At 35.6% G+C, this 16,467-nt stretch overlaps 1 protein-coding gene across 1 annotated transcript in view; it reads right to left on the bottom strand.

The window, feature by feature from the left end:
* Nucleotides 1-4,853: 4,853 nt before the first annotated feature.
* The window catches only part of LOC127882272 (uncharacterized), a 28,534-nt gene continuing 16,920 nt past the window's right edge, over nucleotides 4,854-16,467 (bottom strand). Inside the window, exons 5-6 of the mRNA XM_052430826.1 lie at nucleotides 10,393-10,520; nucleotides 4,854-6,134 (exon numbers count right to left, since the gene is read on the bottom strand). Coding sequence (XP_052286786.1) covers nucleotides 5,396-6,134; nucleotides 10,393-10,520 — 867 coding nt within the window. The 3' untranslated portion in view covers nucleotides 4,854-5,395. The remainder of the gene's footprint in view (nucleotides 6,135-10,392; nucleotides 10,521-16,467) is intronic.

Here is a 16,467-nt window from a genome sequence, read left to right as displayed (position 1 = left end):
AAACAGATCTCGAGGACGAAATCGAAATAGGAGGATGATAATATATTACAGATCGTTTTTTCATTATAAACTAGTTTATGAAGTTTATTGAATAAATGTTTGAATACACGATGTTGTTGTATTGTATTGTTAAACCATTGTCTTAATATATAGTTAATTTAACATGTAATTCACGATTTTTCTATAGGATCATAACTGTAGTTAGTATAATTATTATTGTAAACTTTGATTGGTTACGTTATTATATTAAGTCGTAAAAGTCGTTTTTCTTTTGGTTTCAATAAAATCAATTCATCTTATCCATACAGTTGCACGTTAATAATTTGACGATCACTCAGATCACTTCTTCATTTTCCCGTGCACTTATAGGTTCATTATCGATCTCGTGCATCAAATGATTGCTATCATCAGTCGATGTTTTACTTTTACTTTTTTAATTTATTCATCTGTTAAAGCATGTGTTGATCAAATGAAGGAGTATCTGATACATTTTCATGTCCTGTTGGACTTCGTCAAGGGTGAAGCTTAAGCCAAATTTTAATGCAATGTTCATCAATAAATTGTATACAATGTTAAACAATAATAATACCAGAGGAATCCAATTATTCCCCGATACTGTTGAAATATTCATGTTAATGTTTGCTGATGATATAGCCCTAATTGCTGATACTGCTGTTGGTTTGCAAAAAAAATTAAACATTGTATATGAATTGTGTTCACAAAACAATCTTACAGTTAATATTGCAAACACCAAAATACTTGTGTTTAAACGTGGTGGCCAATTAGCAAGTAGAGAAAATGGACATACATTAGCAGTCGACTAGATATTGTTAATGGGTTTACATGTGTTACATATGTATGGTATATATTGTTCAAATAGACTGTCGATGTACAAAATGGCTGAGACTATGTCTACCAAGGCTAAGAAGGTTCTTATATGTATTTAAAACTCTTTTCAACATGTATCCTGTTTGCAATTTAAAACTTTTTTCAAGATATTTGACTCGAAAATTGCATCTGTAATGTTATATGGCTCAGAATTATGTGGTCTAAAACACCCACATTGTATAGAATCATTGCAAATATATGCATGTAAAAGATTTTTGAATGTATATAATACAGCATGTAATGATGCCATACTGGGAGATACCGGTAGATTCCCTATGTATATCTATTCATCTAACGTTGTATTAAATATAGGTTACGATTATTAGATCTACCTAGATATAGATATCCCAGACTATGCTATATGAAATGCTTATGTGCTTTTATAATCTATGCTTCAATAACTGGGCTAGTGATGGTAGGCTAAACTTATATAGAAATGGTTTTGGTTATGTCTGGGAAGAGCAGAATGTAATAAACCCTAAACTGTTTTTATTACAATATGAACAAAAGCTGAAAGATCAAGCTATGCAAAATTGTGATGCTAGTTGTAGAAAGAATAGTAAATTGTGTCATTATATAATGTTTAAACAGTGTTTTGAAGTGGACAAGTATATAACTATTATAGATATTAACACGTTTAGACTATGTTTTGCAAATTTCCGAAGTTCATCACACAACCTCATGATAGAAAAGGAAAGACATTTTAATATAGATAAAGAATTGCGTGTATGTATATATTGTGAAACACTCATCGAAGATGAGTATCATTTTATGTTGATATGTCCTCTGCATGCTAATCTTCGTTCTATGTATATACCATTGTACTATTTTCAACATCCAACTATAGAGAAATTCTATGATTTGATGTCTACTGAAAATGAAAAGTTAATACGAAACATTGCTATGCATGTATATAACTCATTTTTAAGAGAGAGATCAGTTGATGGAAATGTACAGATAATTATGTTCATATTATCATACTCATATTGTATTGTTATGACCATAACCACATGCTGAATATTATTATTTTGATTATGTATATATTGTGTTTGAGCCGGAGGCCATATATGCAAATAAACTACTATTGAATTGAATTGAATTGAACTTCAAAGAGTTGACATCTTTAATATTTTAATGATAGATAGTATCATTAATAAAAACTATTTTTCAGCCAAAACGAGTTTTTCGTCTATGATAAATCCCACCAAATAATTATCAGGTAACATAAAGATTGTGCTGATCAGAATAAGAAGATATGAGAACGCGTGTTGAAAAGTTGAATGTAAGCGAAATTAGAATACGGGAGGAATCGGAACAGGCTCAAGCAAAAACGAAAGCATATAAAGATGACTAGCTGAAGATTAGACAAGAAGAGATGAGGAAATTAAGAAAACAATAACAGCAGTTGATGCAGAGTATTCAGCAGCATGAGGTTAAGTTAAGCTACTAGCAGAATCCAAAACTAATACAGAGATAGACAGTTGGAAGATGTTCATCAACGGATGGAAAATGGAAATCAAGAAGTCAACAAAAACTACACAGGTTAATAAAAGAATCGCTTGAAGATTAAAAATTAGACATGGAGGTTATGATTGCACCAATGCTATATTGCCCAGATGCACTTTTTCATGTTGTGCGAAGCTCTATAAGCAACTTGTCAAGAAACATTAGGTGAGTTTTACCAACCGTTGGAGCAAAAGCTACGACTAAGGAAATCCTGGAGAAAATTTCTGGCGATAGAAGACCAGGAGAATCTTACTTAGCAGAGTTCTACAGGGCTAAGCAAGGGTCAGACGAAATTGTTGCCGATTGGGGAGTACGCATTGAAAATTTATATTTCAGATGGCTGTCAAGAAAGGACATATAGATGCCACCAGACTAAACAGGAGTCAAAAGCTAATGTGAATCATATATTAATAGTTAACGATCAGCTGAACATTTTGAAAGATAGGTTTGAATGTCATTGCATCGAATAGCCTAGCAAAATCATATAAAGGTTATGTTGCAGCTACTATATCAATACCTTTCATGCAAATAAAAAGCTCAAGTTACCAATTTTGATTCGGAAGTCACAACAACTGAACAAGTAATTGTTCGTACAAATGTTATTCGATTATGTCAAAAAGGGTATAGTAGAGAATCTGTTCCATATGAATGGGATACGGCTTCCAAGTCAATAGCTGATGATTGTTTTGGAAGAGTTTGAACAACACAAAAAGTAAAATTTCAACCAATTAAGGTTAAGTTAGTTACTGGTATAGTAAAAAGGGTAAGGGCGGTAGACGATGCGGTGACTGAAACTGTAGTGATGATCATTACTCACCATGCGTAAACGTGTGTCCAAGGGTAGTGACCTTGACCAAATAATGTAGTTTTGCATGAATCCATGTAAATCTGTTTAACATGTCTTCTAGCCCAGTCACGGTACTAGAAAGAGCTTATACATGTCACTTAAAAGAAGTTACGGTTTTTAGAGATGTAATGTCTGAATGTAGTGAGGCCAAAACTGCAACTTTGACCGATGTGGACACTTAATAAACATTTGATGTTGACCTAGAGGGTTCTAATATTAATGAATATCAAACGCAAACAGTCCGATCTTTCCTGAACAAATGACATTTTCTGGTTTGTAGGTATTTTTCGCCGTGCCATACCCTGTATTACTTCTATTAATTATTTAAATACCGCTATGTTTCTAGTCATATCAGCAAGAAAGTTACTAGCGTCTATTTCCTGTTAACATTCGCTCTATATCACGACGTAACTGCACAATTTCTTAGCGAGTGACCTTATTAAAGCTAAACTAAGAAATTCTTGTGTAGTTAAGTAGAACTATCAAGCGAATTTTAATACGAAATAAACTTTAATCATCTTCTTACTGATATTGCTGGACAGAGAGCGTCAATTGAAAAATAAACAATAGTTTTGAAGTGTTTTATACGGTAAAAAAAATGTTTCGGAATGGACTTCGCCATCTTGCTTGTCACGTGGTTACCCCCTCTGATGTACTTATTCCGAAAAAGATATTTCTAGTCCATGGAGGAAGTGATCTTATTTATAATGAATAGAAACTTTTAAAATCTTTTTTAGAACATACTTGGCAACGTTTCAAAATTTAGCACATATAAATGTAGATAATTCATGAGCGTAAAGTTTCGTCCAATATTAGCCTGTCAATTCCGCACAGCCTAATAATGGACGACATATTAACCCTTAAAGCGCTGGAGCCGAATTTTAAAGGCCTTTGCAAACAGTTTGGATCCAGATGAGACGCCACAGAACGTGGCGTCTCATCTGGATCCAAACTGTTTGCTATTCTGATAGTATTCTTTGAAAAAAATTCGAAGAAAATGCTAATTTTAGAAATTCAACAGACGACATTTTAGCAGACGACAAATTTCCCAGCATGCAAAGGGTTAAAGGAAGTATCTTCTCTACGAAAGTCCAGTTCAGGTGGAAAGTTACGTCACCGTCCAGTTCAGGTGGAAAGTTACGTCACCGTTTAGCCTGTGCGGAAAAGGTAAAGAAATAAAATAAAGAAATCCGTTTATATTGCATACATTTATTCGTTATGTTTGGGTCCGGATACATGAGACTAAATTACGATGTTTCATGCAAATGAGTAGCTTATATGGATTGGCTGAACTCTAGTAAATACATAGCATATAAACCACATTGTTCATGGTCAATAGGGTCATGTCTCTCTCCCCATTCTCACTATAATAGCCATCACATGCATTGAACAATTTACTAAAAACCTGTTACTCGTAGCATCTTGAATATCATTACTCGAGTGTTCATAAGCCATCATGAAATCTATATCAAGTGGAACTTAATATCCTGACCCGTTATATTGGCACTGAAAACGTAAAAATGCCCCGTGAAAGTTATAATTTTATAATTGGTATAATTTTATTCGTTAATGAATATTGTTTAATCTCTATATTGACCACAATAAGATATAAAATAGCAATTGTGTGGATGTGAAAATAGCAAATTCCGTGGATTTTAACATACACATAGAACAAGCTTTCAAAAATATGTGACTTTTGATCATATTGCATTCTCGTTTTGATTGTGTTTAGCCAGACACAATTATGTGAAACAAGTATGTTGAGACTGGTCCCATTACGTAATGTAACCACCAACGAACAATGTTTTCAATCGAAAATACTAACCTGCTATTACGAAAACTAAGACTTGCAATAAATATTTAAGCAAAGTGCATAAGTAAAATTATGTGTTCATCTTCAACCTTGCACTACTAAATGAGGATGTATGTCAAAATTAAAATCACCTCTTATCTGTTATCAAGGAGTGACACACATGAGAGAGTTCATTCAAATCAATCTATGTGAACAAGAACATGGTATGGTATGACAAACACTCGTATGTCTTCAAAAACGGGACATAATTCTTTCTTATCTAAACAGTATTTCGCTTTCAGTTCTTTTTTATCTTTTATGACCACTGCTTGCATGTGCTATTAACTGGTTCACCGTTAAACTTAAAAACTGACGAACCACTCGACCTGCACGAAGAGATGAGTGTGCCGACGGTTGACGTGCTCGCCGACGGTCCAGCGAGAGATGTCCACCTTTCCGGTTGTGGAGACGATTGTGAACCACCAGTACGGGCTGTTCTGGAACGTAACCTCGTGCGGCGACCCCGGCGTGAATTTCAAGCTCACGGAGCGCACGTGCATTGCCCCGACGTTCCCGTCGGCGCTTATCTCCAAATTGTCCGCCTGATGCATGATTGCGTTCGACGTAAACGTCAACTTGTAGCGCACTTCCGCTCCCAGCAGGATCGCGTCGATGAGCTGTTGCTTGGTGCCGGCAAGGACAACGCCGTCTTTGTCGTTGACGAGAACGCGGTTCCACGTGCGCGTGTCGATGAACCACGTCATGGGCTTGCGTTTCACGGTGTTCCCGCGGTTAAAGTACTCACCGATGTTGAAATACTCTGACGTCTCTGTGCCGGTGGTCGTCAGAACGCGCCAATCCCAAAACACGTCGTCTGTAAACGTCTTCAGGTCTTGCTTCGAAACGAGGCCGAGAATCTGCGCGTTAATGTGCCCCCCGCGCACGTTGATCTGATCCGGCTCCACCGTGATGGCGCCATCAATGAGTACCTTGAGACGGTGACCCGTCTCGACAGCGAGGCGAAGGAGTTCGAGGGAACCATCCTCCAGATTCCCTTCCGCGTCGTGCTTGTACGCCATCTGCCAGCAACTGTCCGCATACCTGCAGAGGTACGTGATAAACAACATTGTTAAGTAAGTCTTAACAGTTTTCGATTTATTATGCATTATGTGCTTATCATGACCCAATCTAATCAAGCACGTGTGTTATCACAATTGTCGAATAAGAATTAACATAAAACAAACGTATTTATAACAACTTAGCACGAACTTGTTTCTTGTCAATAAATTTATTTCTTGTTATCTTTCGGGTATCTATTACTAACGAATATACTCATATAAATGATACTTTATACGACACTATGTATTTTTATACTACACTCTGTTATTAAAGAAATTAAAGCAAATAATAAACAAGCAAATTCGTTGAATTGATATCCCCCGCCAATATGCTTCTAGGCACTCAACAAGAGCTATCACCATAGGATGACTTATGCCCCCTATAAACGCTTTATAGAAGTTATGAGCTTTATTCTAAACCTAAACGCAGATTTCGAAACCTAAATTCGGACCCTAAGTTCAAGGTCAAGGTCACAGGGGTCAAAATTTGTATGCGTATGGAAAGGCCTTGTCCATATACGCATGCATATCAAATATGAAGGTTATATCTCAAGGGACATAGAAGTTATGAGCATTTTTCAAAACCTAAACGCAGATTTCGAAACCTAAACGCGGACGATTACTTCAAGGCCAAGGTCACAGGGGTAAAAAAAGTTGTGTGCGTATGGAAAGGCCTTGTCCATATACCAAATATGAAGGTTATATCTCAAGGGACATAGAAGTTATGAGCATTTTTCGAAACCTAAACGCAGATTTCGAAACCTAAACGCGTACCCTTAGTTCAAGGTCAAGGTCGCTGGGGTAAAAATTTGTGTGCGTATGGAAAGGCCTTGTCTATATACACATGCATACCAAATATGAAGGTTATATCTCAAGGGACATAGAAGTTATGAGCATTTTTCGAAACCTAAACGCAGATTTCGAAACCTAAACGCGGACCCTAAGTTAAAGGTCAAGGTCACAGGGGTAAACATGTTTGTGCGTATGGTATGGAAAGGCCTTGTCCATATACACATGCATACCAAATATGAAGGTTATATCTCAAGGGACATGGAAGTTATGAGCATTTTTCGAAACCTAAACGCAAAGTGTGACGGAAAGACGGACAGACGGACAGACAGACGGACAGACGGACAGTCCGATCACTATATGCCCCCTTTTCTTCGAAAGGGGGCATAAAAAAGCATTTTTTTCAAGATACAAAGGGCCATAACTCCGTTATTAACAGATGGTGTACAATGCCATTTGGCGTGCATCATCCTCTTATCCATATACATACTCATACCAAGTTTCAATGAAATCCGCCAAAGCACTTCCAAGATATGGCTCCGGACGGACGGACGGAAGGACGGACGGACGGATAACACCAAAACAATATCCCTCCGCCTATGGCGGGGGATAAAAACGCTGTTTCGCATTTATAGATTATGAACAAGCATTTGACATGGTCTTTTATGACACATTATGGGTACAATTATATTAGTCGCGTGTAAGTTGTAAGATGCTACATCTATTTGAGTCAATATATGAACATGTCAACTCATGTATACAAATTGCGTTTCACAATTCCTAATATATTTCATTAGGGTTTCGGCAAGGAGAGCCTCTTTCTCCTCCCCTATTGATTCAGTTTATAAATAACATAATTAATAGCTTAGACTTTGAGAAGCTCACATTTGAAGATATCGATAAAATTCCTTTGCCTATGTTATTGTTTGCGGATGATAAAGCGCTATTCACGACAGATCCTTTAAAGTGGTATTATGGGCATCTAACAGTTCATAGGTGTCTATCGCAACCGTTGTTTATTTTTGGTGTTTACACTTCATATACACTTATATTTGTTAATGCAGCATCAACATACTAAAACAATATCCGGGAAAAAGAAAAATAATGCATTTGCATATCAACCGTACTTTCGTTTTGACAACTGGCGGTATATATGATTCGATTTACAATGTGAATCTTAATTTAGTTTTAGTGCAGATTCGTTCATACGACACAAAGAAACTATTTTGTTTTACGGATCAATTCGGCTTAGAGGACTGGGTGAGTCATGTAACATATCGAATATAATATTTATTTTTTATAAACAACTGATAGCAAGATGAGTTGCAGATAATTGGTCAGTAACTACATTTTAACTAACTTGTTTGACCTGTTAATTCTTTTCAGCTCAATTCAACAGTGAAAAATGCCCATAATATAACTTTAAGCTTACATTCCCAGTTGAATTGCATAAATACTCTCGAAAATGGGGTTTACATATTTATGTATGGTCATTAAACAATGAAAACATTGGCATTGGTGACAAATGTATTTACTTTGGTATCATATTATGTTGTAATGGTTCGGCAAATGAAGCTGTTTAAACCCTGAATAAGAACGTCTTTAAGGCATATAATCACCTTTTCTTGATATTTAGTAGAGTAAAACCCGATTCAAACTCTAAATTGTTATGTATGGTCATTGTACAATAAAAACATTGGCATTGGTGACAAATGTACTTACTGTGGTATCATATTTAATTATAATGGTTCGCTAAATGAAGCTGTTAAAACTCTGAATAGGAAACTCACCTTCTTATTACTTTATTAAGTAGAGTTAAGCCCAATTAAAACTATGCTGGACAAAAGCTGTTAAAAACCATATTGACTATTTAGGCTTTAAATATATATATATATTGCATGAAAACGTTAACTAAATATACAATTATCCAATACTCAAACAACGGCGTCGCGATCAATTCGTCTACTCGTGGTCACATAAACTAAATTCGCAAAGTAAATTTGAGTAGTGTCTTTATTTTAAACACGACTGTGCACTTGAAAAATATCTTGAGTATTTGATAATGATTGCAAAAAGCTCTTACAAGATTTAGACTAAGCGCTCACTCATTTGAAATCGGAAGTGGTAGAAACAATACCATTGCGAGAGAAAGCAGGAAATGGAAACTGTGTAGCACAGTCAGGGTTACACTTTTTATGTTCGCGTTATCGTGATGTTAGAATTAAGTATAACGTTGAAAATCGAGTAACACTGTAATTAAGTTCACATCTATGATGTCCAGTACTAACACTCATATTAACCCATTTATGCCTAGTGGACTCTCTCATCCTTCTAAATTAGATCAATTTATTTCCAAAATCAGGGATGTCTAGTAAATTTATTTCTATATGTAGAATATTTCTTACAGAAATTTCTTTAAGCAAACAGCATAGACCCTGATGAGACGCCGAATCATGCGGCGTCTCATCTGGGTCTACGCTGTTTGCCAGTGCCTTTTTTTCTAGAAGCTAAGCATACATGGGTTAATGAATTTATTTGCAATGTATGTTAAAAAGAAATGATCGCTTTTCTTAGTAGCTACTTTGTTGCTTCTTGATAACCCTAACGATGTTAGCCTCGTTAATTTGTTATACGTTTTTATGTATTAATTAATTATTTGTTATGTGAGTTCTGTAGTTCATGTGTATGTTCAGATTGTTCCTAGTTGTTTAGTATGTGACCAAAGTCATGTATTTGCTGATTCTGACAAAAAACATTAAACTGAACATGAATGATATATTCGGCTATTAATTGAAACTACACATTTCTATCGAATCTTAAACGTATGTTGGTATATTTATTTAAATGGACCATTTCTCCTTTATGTTTAAATTAGATATGCATATATGTGTCTAGTTGTTCCAAACGAAATACACCGAGGATTCACTATTGACCTAACGCATTTATCTCTATTCGAACATATTTAGCAAAGTACTTAAATCAACAAGACAAAAGCAAAATTACAACATTAACTCTATGATCGGAATAAAGGACAGATTGCGATAAAACAAAACAGTAATAACAATTAAATCTGTGTTTGATAAACACACATGTCTCCATCAGATCATGTCGAAGACAAACCTTCACGCACAGGCATTAAGACCAGTTCTCCCTGAACAAGGCGCATATTAACTTCTTATACCGAATTATTAACTGCTGCATGATGCTGTTATCACTACATATGCAACCAGCATAAAACCAGAACAGCCTGCGAGTAACGCACAGTCCTTTCAGGTTATATTGCTGTTTAAAGTATAATTGTGTTTGTAATAAATCTTTTATAAACTTGAATCTAGTTAATAAGGACTCTACTCTTATTTGATTTTAAAAGCGACTTTAAATGGGTCGAATTGCGTATCTGAGAGGTATAGGGTATAGAATCAATGTATTTTATCAATGTAAACTTTCCGAACCAGTTCATGGACTGTTGCATACTGCTGTTTCCACGCTTTACGTGCTCGCCGACGTTCCAGCGTGAGACATCCACGGTGCCGTCAGTGGACCAGACGGACATCCAATAATAGTCGTCACCTTGATACTCCTGCGGGAAACAAGGCAGGTGCGAGTTATTGGACGATAAAGCATCGAGCTGTGTGTGTTATCATATCACAAAATACGATATGAACAACACGAGTCTATATACTTGAGCCTCGCTCTGTGAAAATGGGGTTTAATGCATGTTTGTTATGTGTCGTCCAAGACTAGCCTGGGAAGTCCGAACAGGCCAATAAGGCACAACACTTTCCACCTCAACTAGATTTTTGTTAAGAAGAGTCTTCCTTCAAACAAAAATACAATAATGGCGGAAAGTGTAGTCCCTGGTAACCCTGTTCAGACTGCACAGGCTAATTTTGGACGATACTTAACGCACGTGCATTAAACCCGCTTTTCACAGAGCGAGACTCATTTGGATGTACATGCGTCGCTCTGTTCACAACACAAGAGAAATATAAAGCTGTTTTGGTGTGCGCGATTGACCAATACAAAACGCTTAGACGTGCGTTATAAACATGTAGCATAATATTATATACAATTGTAACTATAGTTTATCATTTTGGAAATAACCGACGTTTTTTCTGTTGTATGCATATGTTAAACTTAAAACTATGTTTAAAAACGCTTAATTGTTACACAGTCTTTGAGAATGCAAATTTAAATTCAAACATTATGTCGCGGATTCAGTATTCACTGATGTTCATCACTGAGCTCAGTTGAGCCTCGTTCTTGGAAAAAGGGGCTTAATGCATGTACGTAAAGTGTCTTCACGAATTAGCCTGTGCAGTCAACACAGGCTTATTTAGGGACGATACTTTCCGCCTAGACTGTTTGTTTTTTTTTTCAAAAGAATCTTCCTTTAAACGAAACATTTAAAAAATGAAAATTTTTACCCTGATTAGCCTGTGCGGACTGCACAGGCTAATCTGGGAAGAACTTAACGCGCATGCATTCAACCGAATTCTCCCAGAACGAGGCTCAATTAATGAATGTGAGAATGCTATGAGAATCGTGTGGCCCATTCACCATAGAAAAAAACGGATGTAAACTAACCAACTTCGTCTTAAAATTGAAATTCACATAATTTAAGTCTATGAAATTCAATTGAATCTTTTACCGGAGCAATTTCAAGAGCAAACCATGTCGAGACTACGACTATATAATACTGCTTGTTAACAAAAATAGTGAAATAACTGTCAATGCTCACGAAAATGACACAAATAGCGTCGTTGGAAATAAATCAAACGAAATATAAAACCAGCAAGAATTCAATGTTGATGTGTTCAAACAGATGTCTCATTGTTCGAGTAAGGCATGATGTATATGCTTTAAATAAAGTACATGTATATTCATTCATTCACTCACCGTATTCGAGCGTAAAATGTGAGTGGCAGATGTGTCGACATGTGACGTTACCTTAAAGTTACGAACCCACAAATTACAAGTCAGATTTTGCAAGCCAGTATGACTTACAAGCCAGTGTGATTTATCAGACCAGTGTGGCTTACAGACCAATGTGACTAAACAGGCAAATATGACAACTCAACCAGTGTAACGTTAACCTCAGAGATTTAAGGCAGCCAGCATAGCTGGATCAAATCCATGTCGTTATAACCACCGACGTGATGATAGGCATGTTGTACAATAATTTCCCCGTCGTTATTTTTATTTTTATTTTTTTTCAATTTATGTATTTTATGTTTTTATTATGAACCTGAACTTTTACTGTTATCAAATTATAAAAGAAAATGATACTACTTTTCATAATATAATATCGTACGATTCCCTTATATCGAGCGTAGCCTGATTTCGATCACTGTTTACATTAAGAGCGCGGCTCTCGTGGAGACGTCACAAGCATGCGCTCTGAGCATTTTGTTTAACTAACATTACTTCGCTTAAAAATAAATACAGACACGACCACAGGAGGGAAGCTCATAGTATTTTTTAAATATATAATGCTATAATAGAAACAGGGAGTGCAACTTCATTTGCCGTAAAACTACACCATCTTTACTGTAAACCATGGAAATCGAACGATGTTAAACGAATCAACTACCGGTACACACCGGTTGTTTTCAAAAGCTAATAAAATAATTTAACAGGAAAAATTAACATCAGTACAATTGATCCAATAGTATTTCGATACCAGCCCTCAGAAAAATTGACCCATGTGCAAAATCGTGTTTGGTCGGACACAAGTGTGTCCACATAGAGATTTTCCATGTCGATCACTTTAAAGAGCTAAAACTCAATAACCAAGTCATTAAACGGTAGATAAACAGCACATGTATGCACAGTAAACATTTTTCAATCGATTACGATACCTATTGTTATCGAAAAAGTATGGTAAACACCATTTTTCGCGTCTTTCGATCCGCGAGTACAAACCCTTTGATGACGTCAGAGATTTTCTAAAACAAAATACGATTGGTCGGTTTTCATCAATTTCTCACTCACCTTTTTACAGAGGTCCTCGGGAAATTCCGCCCAACCAATAAAAACACCCGTAGCAAATTTATGCTTTATTGAATGTCGTCAGAGGATTCCCGTACTTCCTTTTAAAAATTAAAGCTCCGGGTTGTATATTTACAAATCGAAGTGAAAAACACATTTGATGGTGTGTAAATGACTCTAAAATGTATTGTTATCGATTCATTAATGTTTATTGAACGGGAAATAACCTTTTAAATGACGAACAGTCGTGCAATCTTTGTGTTTCTGCTGTTTGAAACGATCGGAAATTGAAGTTATATTGGACATACTTGTGTCCGACCAAAACAAAATCCGTGAATGTCAACTTCTGAGGGCTTGTATCGAAATACTGCTGGATCAATGGTACAGATGTAAATTTTTCCTGATAAATTATTTTATTAGCTTTCGAAAACAACCGGTGTGTAGTTGATTCGTTAAAAAGTGTTTGAGTTACATGGTTTACAGTAAAGATGGTGTAGTTTTTCGGTAAATGAAGTGCACTCCTTGTTTCTATTATAGCATATATATATATATGTGCTTCTCTTCGGTGGACACGACTAAAATTAGTTCAAAATAAGTATAATTGCATTTCAAAATCTTACTTGAACTGAAGTAATCCAAATTTAGCCCAATTCCATTCAATTTTCTCGGTACTCTTCATTAAAATTGCACATAAATTGCAGACGACTGAGCTAGTATAAACACAACAATTTTATGTATTTGATTTATTTTAAAGAAAAGTCTTTTACGTTTTCACGATTCGCAGAAAATGTAGCATGAAACAATATGTGCACATCGCGAAAATAGGTGACTTGACGATATACACATGTTCAGTGGGTATACCCTGCCCCGATTGGATGATAATTTTTTCAAATTTTTTAACGGTAACATATATGTCGAAATTTAATTTGAACAAAATGCGAACGTTTGCGTTTTTGCAATTCTTGATCACTTTTACGTGTCAATAATGCTCAACAGAAGATTGACCATTAAAACAAAAACTTCTTAAATTGTTAACAGTAGTTATAAAAAAAGTAAAATTATTGTTTCTGTTTGTATAGGCCTAAATGTGTTCAGTTAATCGAATTTTCGAAGTTTTGTTGGCCTAATGCCTATCATAATCGAGTACTCTTGCATTTCGGATGTGATGTCTCGATACCAGGTAAACAACGCGCGTAGTGGATGTAATTTGCAGGTGTACATGGCACTATTGGCATTGCGTGTTTAAACACGCTGTAAATAAACAATTATGACATGGATTAATAGGGCATTAAATAAATCTTTAAAGGTAAATCTGTTATTGCGACATTGTTTGCATTAATTTACTAAATTATTTTACCAGTTTCCTTAACCGCTCGATTCAAGGTAATTGGAGAATACTTAAAAACATTTTAATGGCATATATTGTATGTGAGAGCAAGGAACGACAACTCTGTGTGGAGATTGGTGTCATGTTTGCTGTCATGTGCCAAACCAGTATGACTTACAGACGCGGGGCAGTTTCCAGATCAGTATTACTTAGCAGACCAGATTGGCTTAGCAATGCAAGATTGATTCAGCAGGTTATAGTGGCTTAGCAATGCAAGATTGATTTATCATACAAAAGTGGCTTAGTCAGGCAAGATTAATTAATCAGGCTATAGTTGCTTAGCAAGGCCAGATTGATTTATGAGGCTATAGTGGCTTAGAAAGGCAAGATTGATGTATCAGGCTATAGTGGTTTAGCCAGGCAAGATTGTTTGATCAGACTATTGTGGCTTAGTCAGGCAAGTTTGATTTATCAGGCTATAGTTGCTTAGCAACGCAGTATTGATTTAGCAGGCTTAAAGTTGCTTAGCAAGGCACGATTGATGTATCAGGCTATAGTGGCTTAGCAAGGAAAGATTAATTTATCAGGCTATAGTGGCTTAGCAAGGCAAGATTGATTTATCAGGCTAAAGTGGCTTAGTCAGGCAAGATTAATTAATCAGACTATTGTTGCTTAGTAAGGCAAGATTGATTTATCGGGATATAGTGGCTTAGCCATATGACAAACATATTTGAAACTTATATCATCGCGTTTTATATAATGGTGACAGGAGAATGATAGAGCTATGCTCGGAACCAGTCATATCTCAGCGCGGACGTCTGTCTAACTCAATAATTCTGTCTTAATTAATGCATCACTCTGATTTAGCATACCAGAGTGACTTAACAGGTCAGATGTTCTTAATAGTTTTGCATAAACTGACAGATCGGGACAAAAAAGAAAAGAATTTAAACAATCTTAGTAATGGAATTAACTCAAGTAAAATAACCGATATTATATTATGCAACAATAAAAGCAACCGACTTCCAATTCAGATGGTGCTGGATTTGTTTGTTTTTATATTACCGGCGGGACTAAGGTTTTGACGATGTATTTAAACACGCTATTTGGACTACATGTAAGTATAAAAACAGACATAGGGCGATGTTCTTTCTCCTACTATTTGTATAGTCAATTTTATTTCCGCATACCAAGTAAAATAAAAGCTTAACGGTGCACTTTCAAGAATCTGCATTGACAAAAAAGCCAAGACGCGTTTAAAAAAACACTATTTTGTCACAATTAAAAGATGAAAAATTTATTAACATGTACTTATAAGAACTTTCGTTAATGGACAATGATCTAACGATCCTGTTGCAGTGAACACCTACCTTGATTTTTATTTTTCATTTTTAACAATCTGCCAAAATGTTTATCAAAAGTATCATTTAAATACCAGTCATTGAAGTTAGAATATAACGCGGAATAAGTAACAATATATGTGGGTTTTCTCATGGAGAATGAACACGAGTATTACTTATCCTAATGATTTATAATATATCGGTTTCTGGAATAAGTTTATTTCACATAAATCACGAATTTATTTATAAAATGCAGTTTAAGTATAAACACACATGTGAAATACCGTAAAACCTGAACAAACACACCCAACATAAACATTCTCAATGAATACCATTATGATTATACAATTCGAAAATAAACTCGGGTTTAACCGCAAAACGTTGGTGAAATCATAAAGGTCGATCTACCTATACTACTGTATTTTTAGAAATGTTAGTGGAAACAAAGAACACGTTCTTAAGCTACTGTTATCAGATATATGCTCAGAAAAGAACGGTTAACATGGTTAGATAAATTCGTTGCACTGCTTCTTACTGACCCTTTACGGAGTATTAGGCCGGATAATTATTATATGAATAATTAAACCATGTATGCATAGCGTCTAGAAAAAGGCCTTGGCGAACAGCGAAGACCCTGATTAGACGCCGCATGATGCTGTCAGTAAGAAATATTCTAAATATACAAATAAGTATACTAGACATCCCTAATTTTGGAAATAAATTGATCCAATTTAGAAGGATGGAAGAGTCCACTAGTAATAAATGGGTTAATCACGACGAATGGAGTCTTTCAGAAGCCACACAACTACTGAACATTTTATCGAAAGAACCATTGATTAAAATAAAGATATTACATGGAATAAGAAACA

This window comes from Dreissena polymorpha, chromosome 5 (assembly GCF_020536995.1).
Source record: "Dreissena polymorpha isolate Duluth1 chromosome 5, UMN_Dpol_1.0, whole genome shotgun sequence".
NCBI classification, from domain to species: Eukaryota; Metazoa; Mollusca; class Bivalvia; order Myida; family Dreissenidae; genus Dreissena; species Dreissena polymorpha.
The sequence above is the reverse complement of the archived record's forward strand: the minus strand, read 5'-3'. Positions and strand labels throughout refer to the sequence as shown.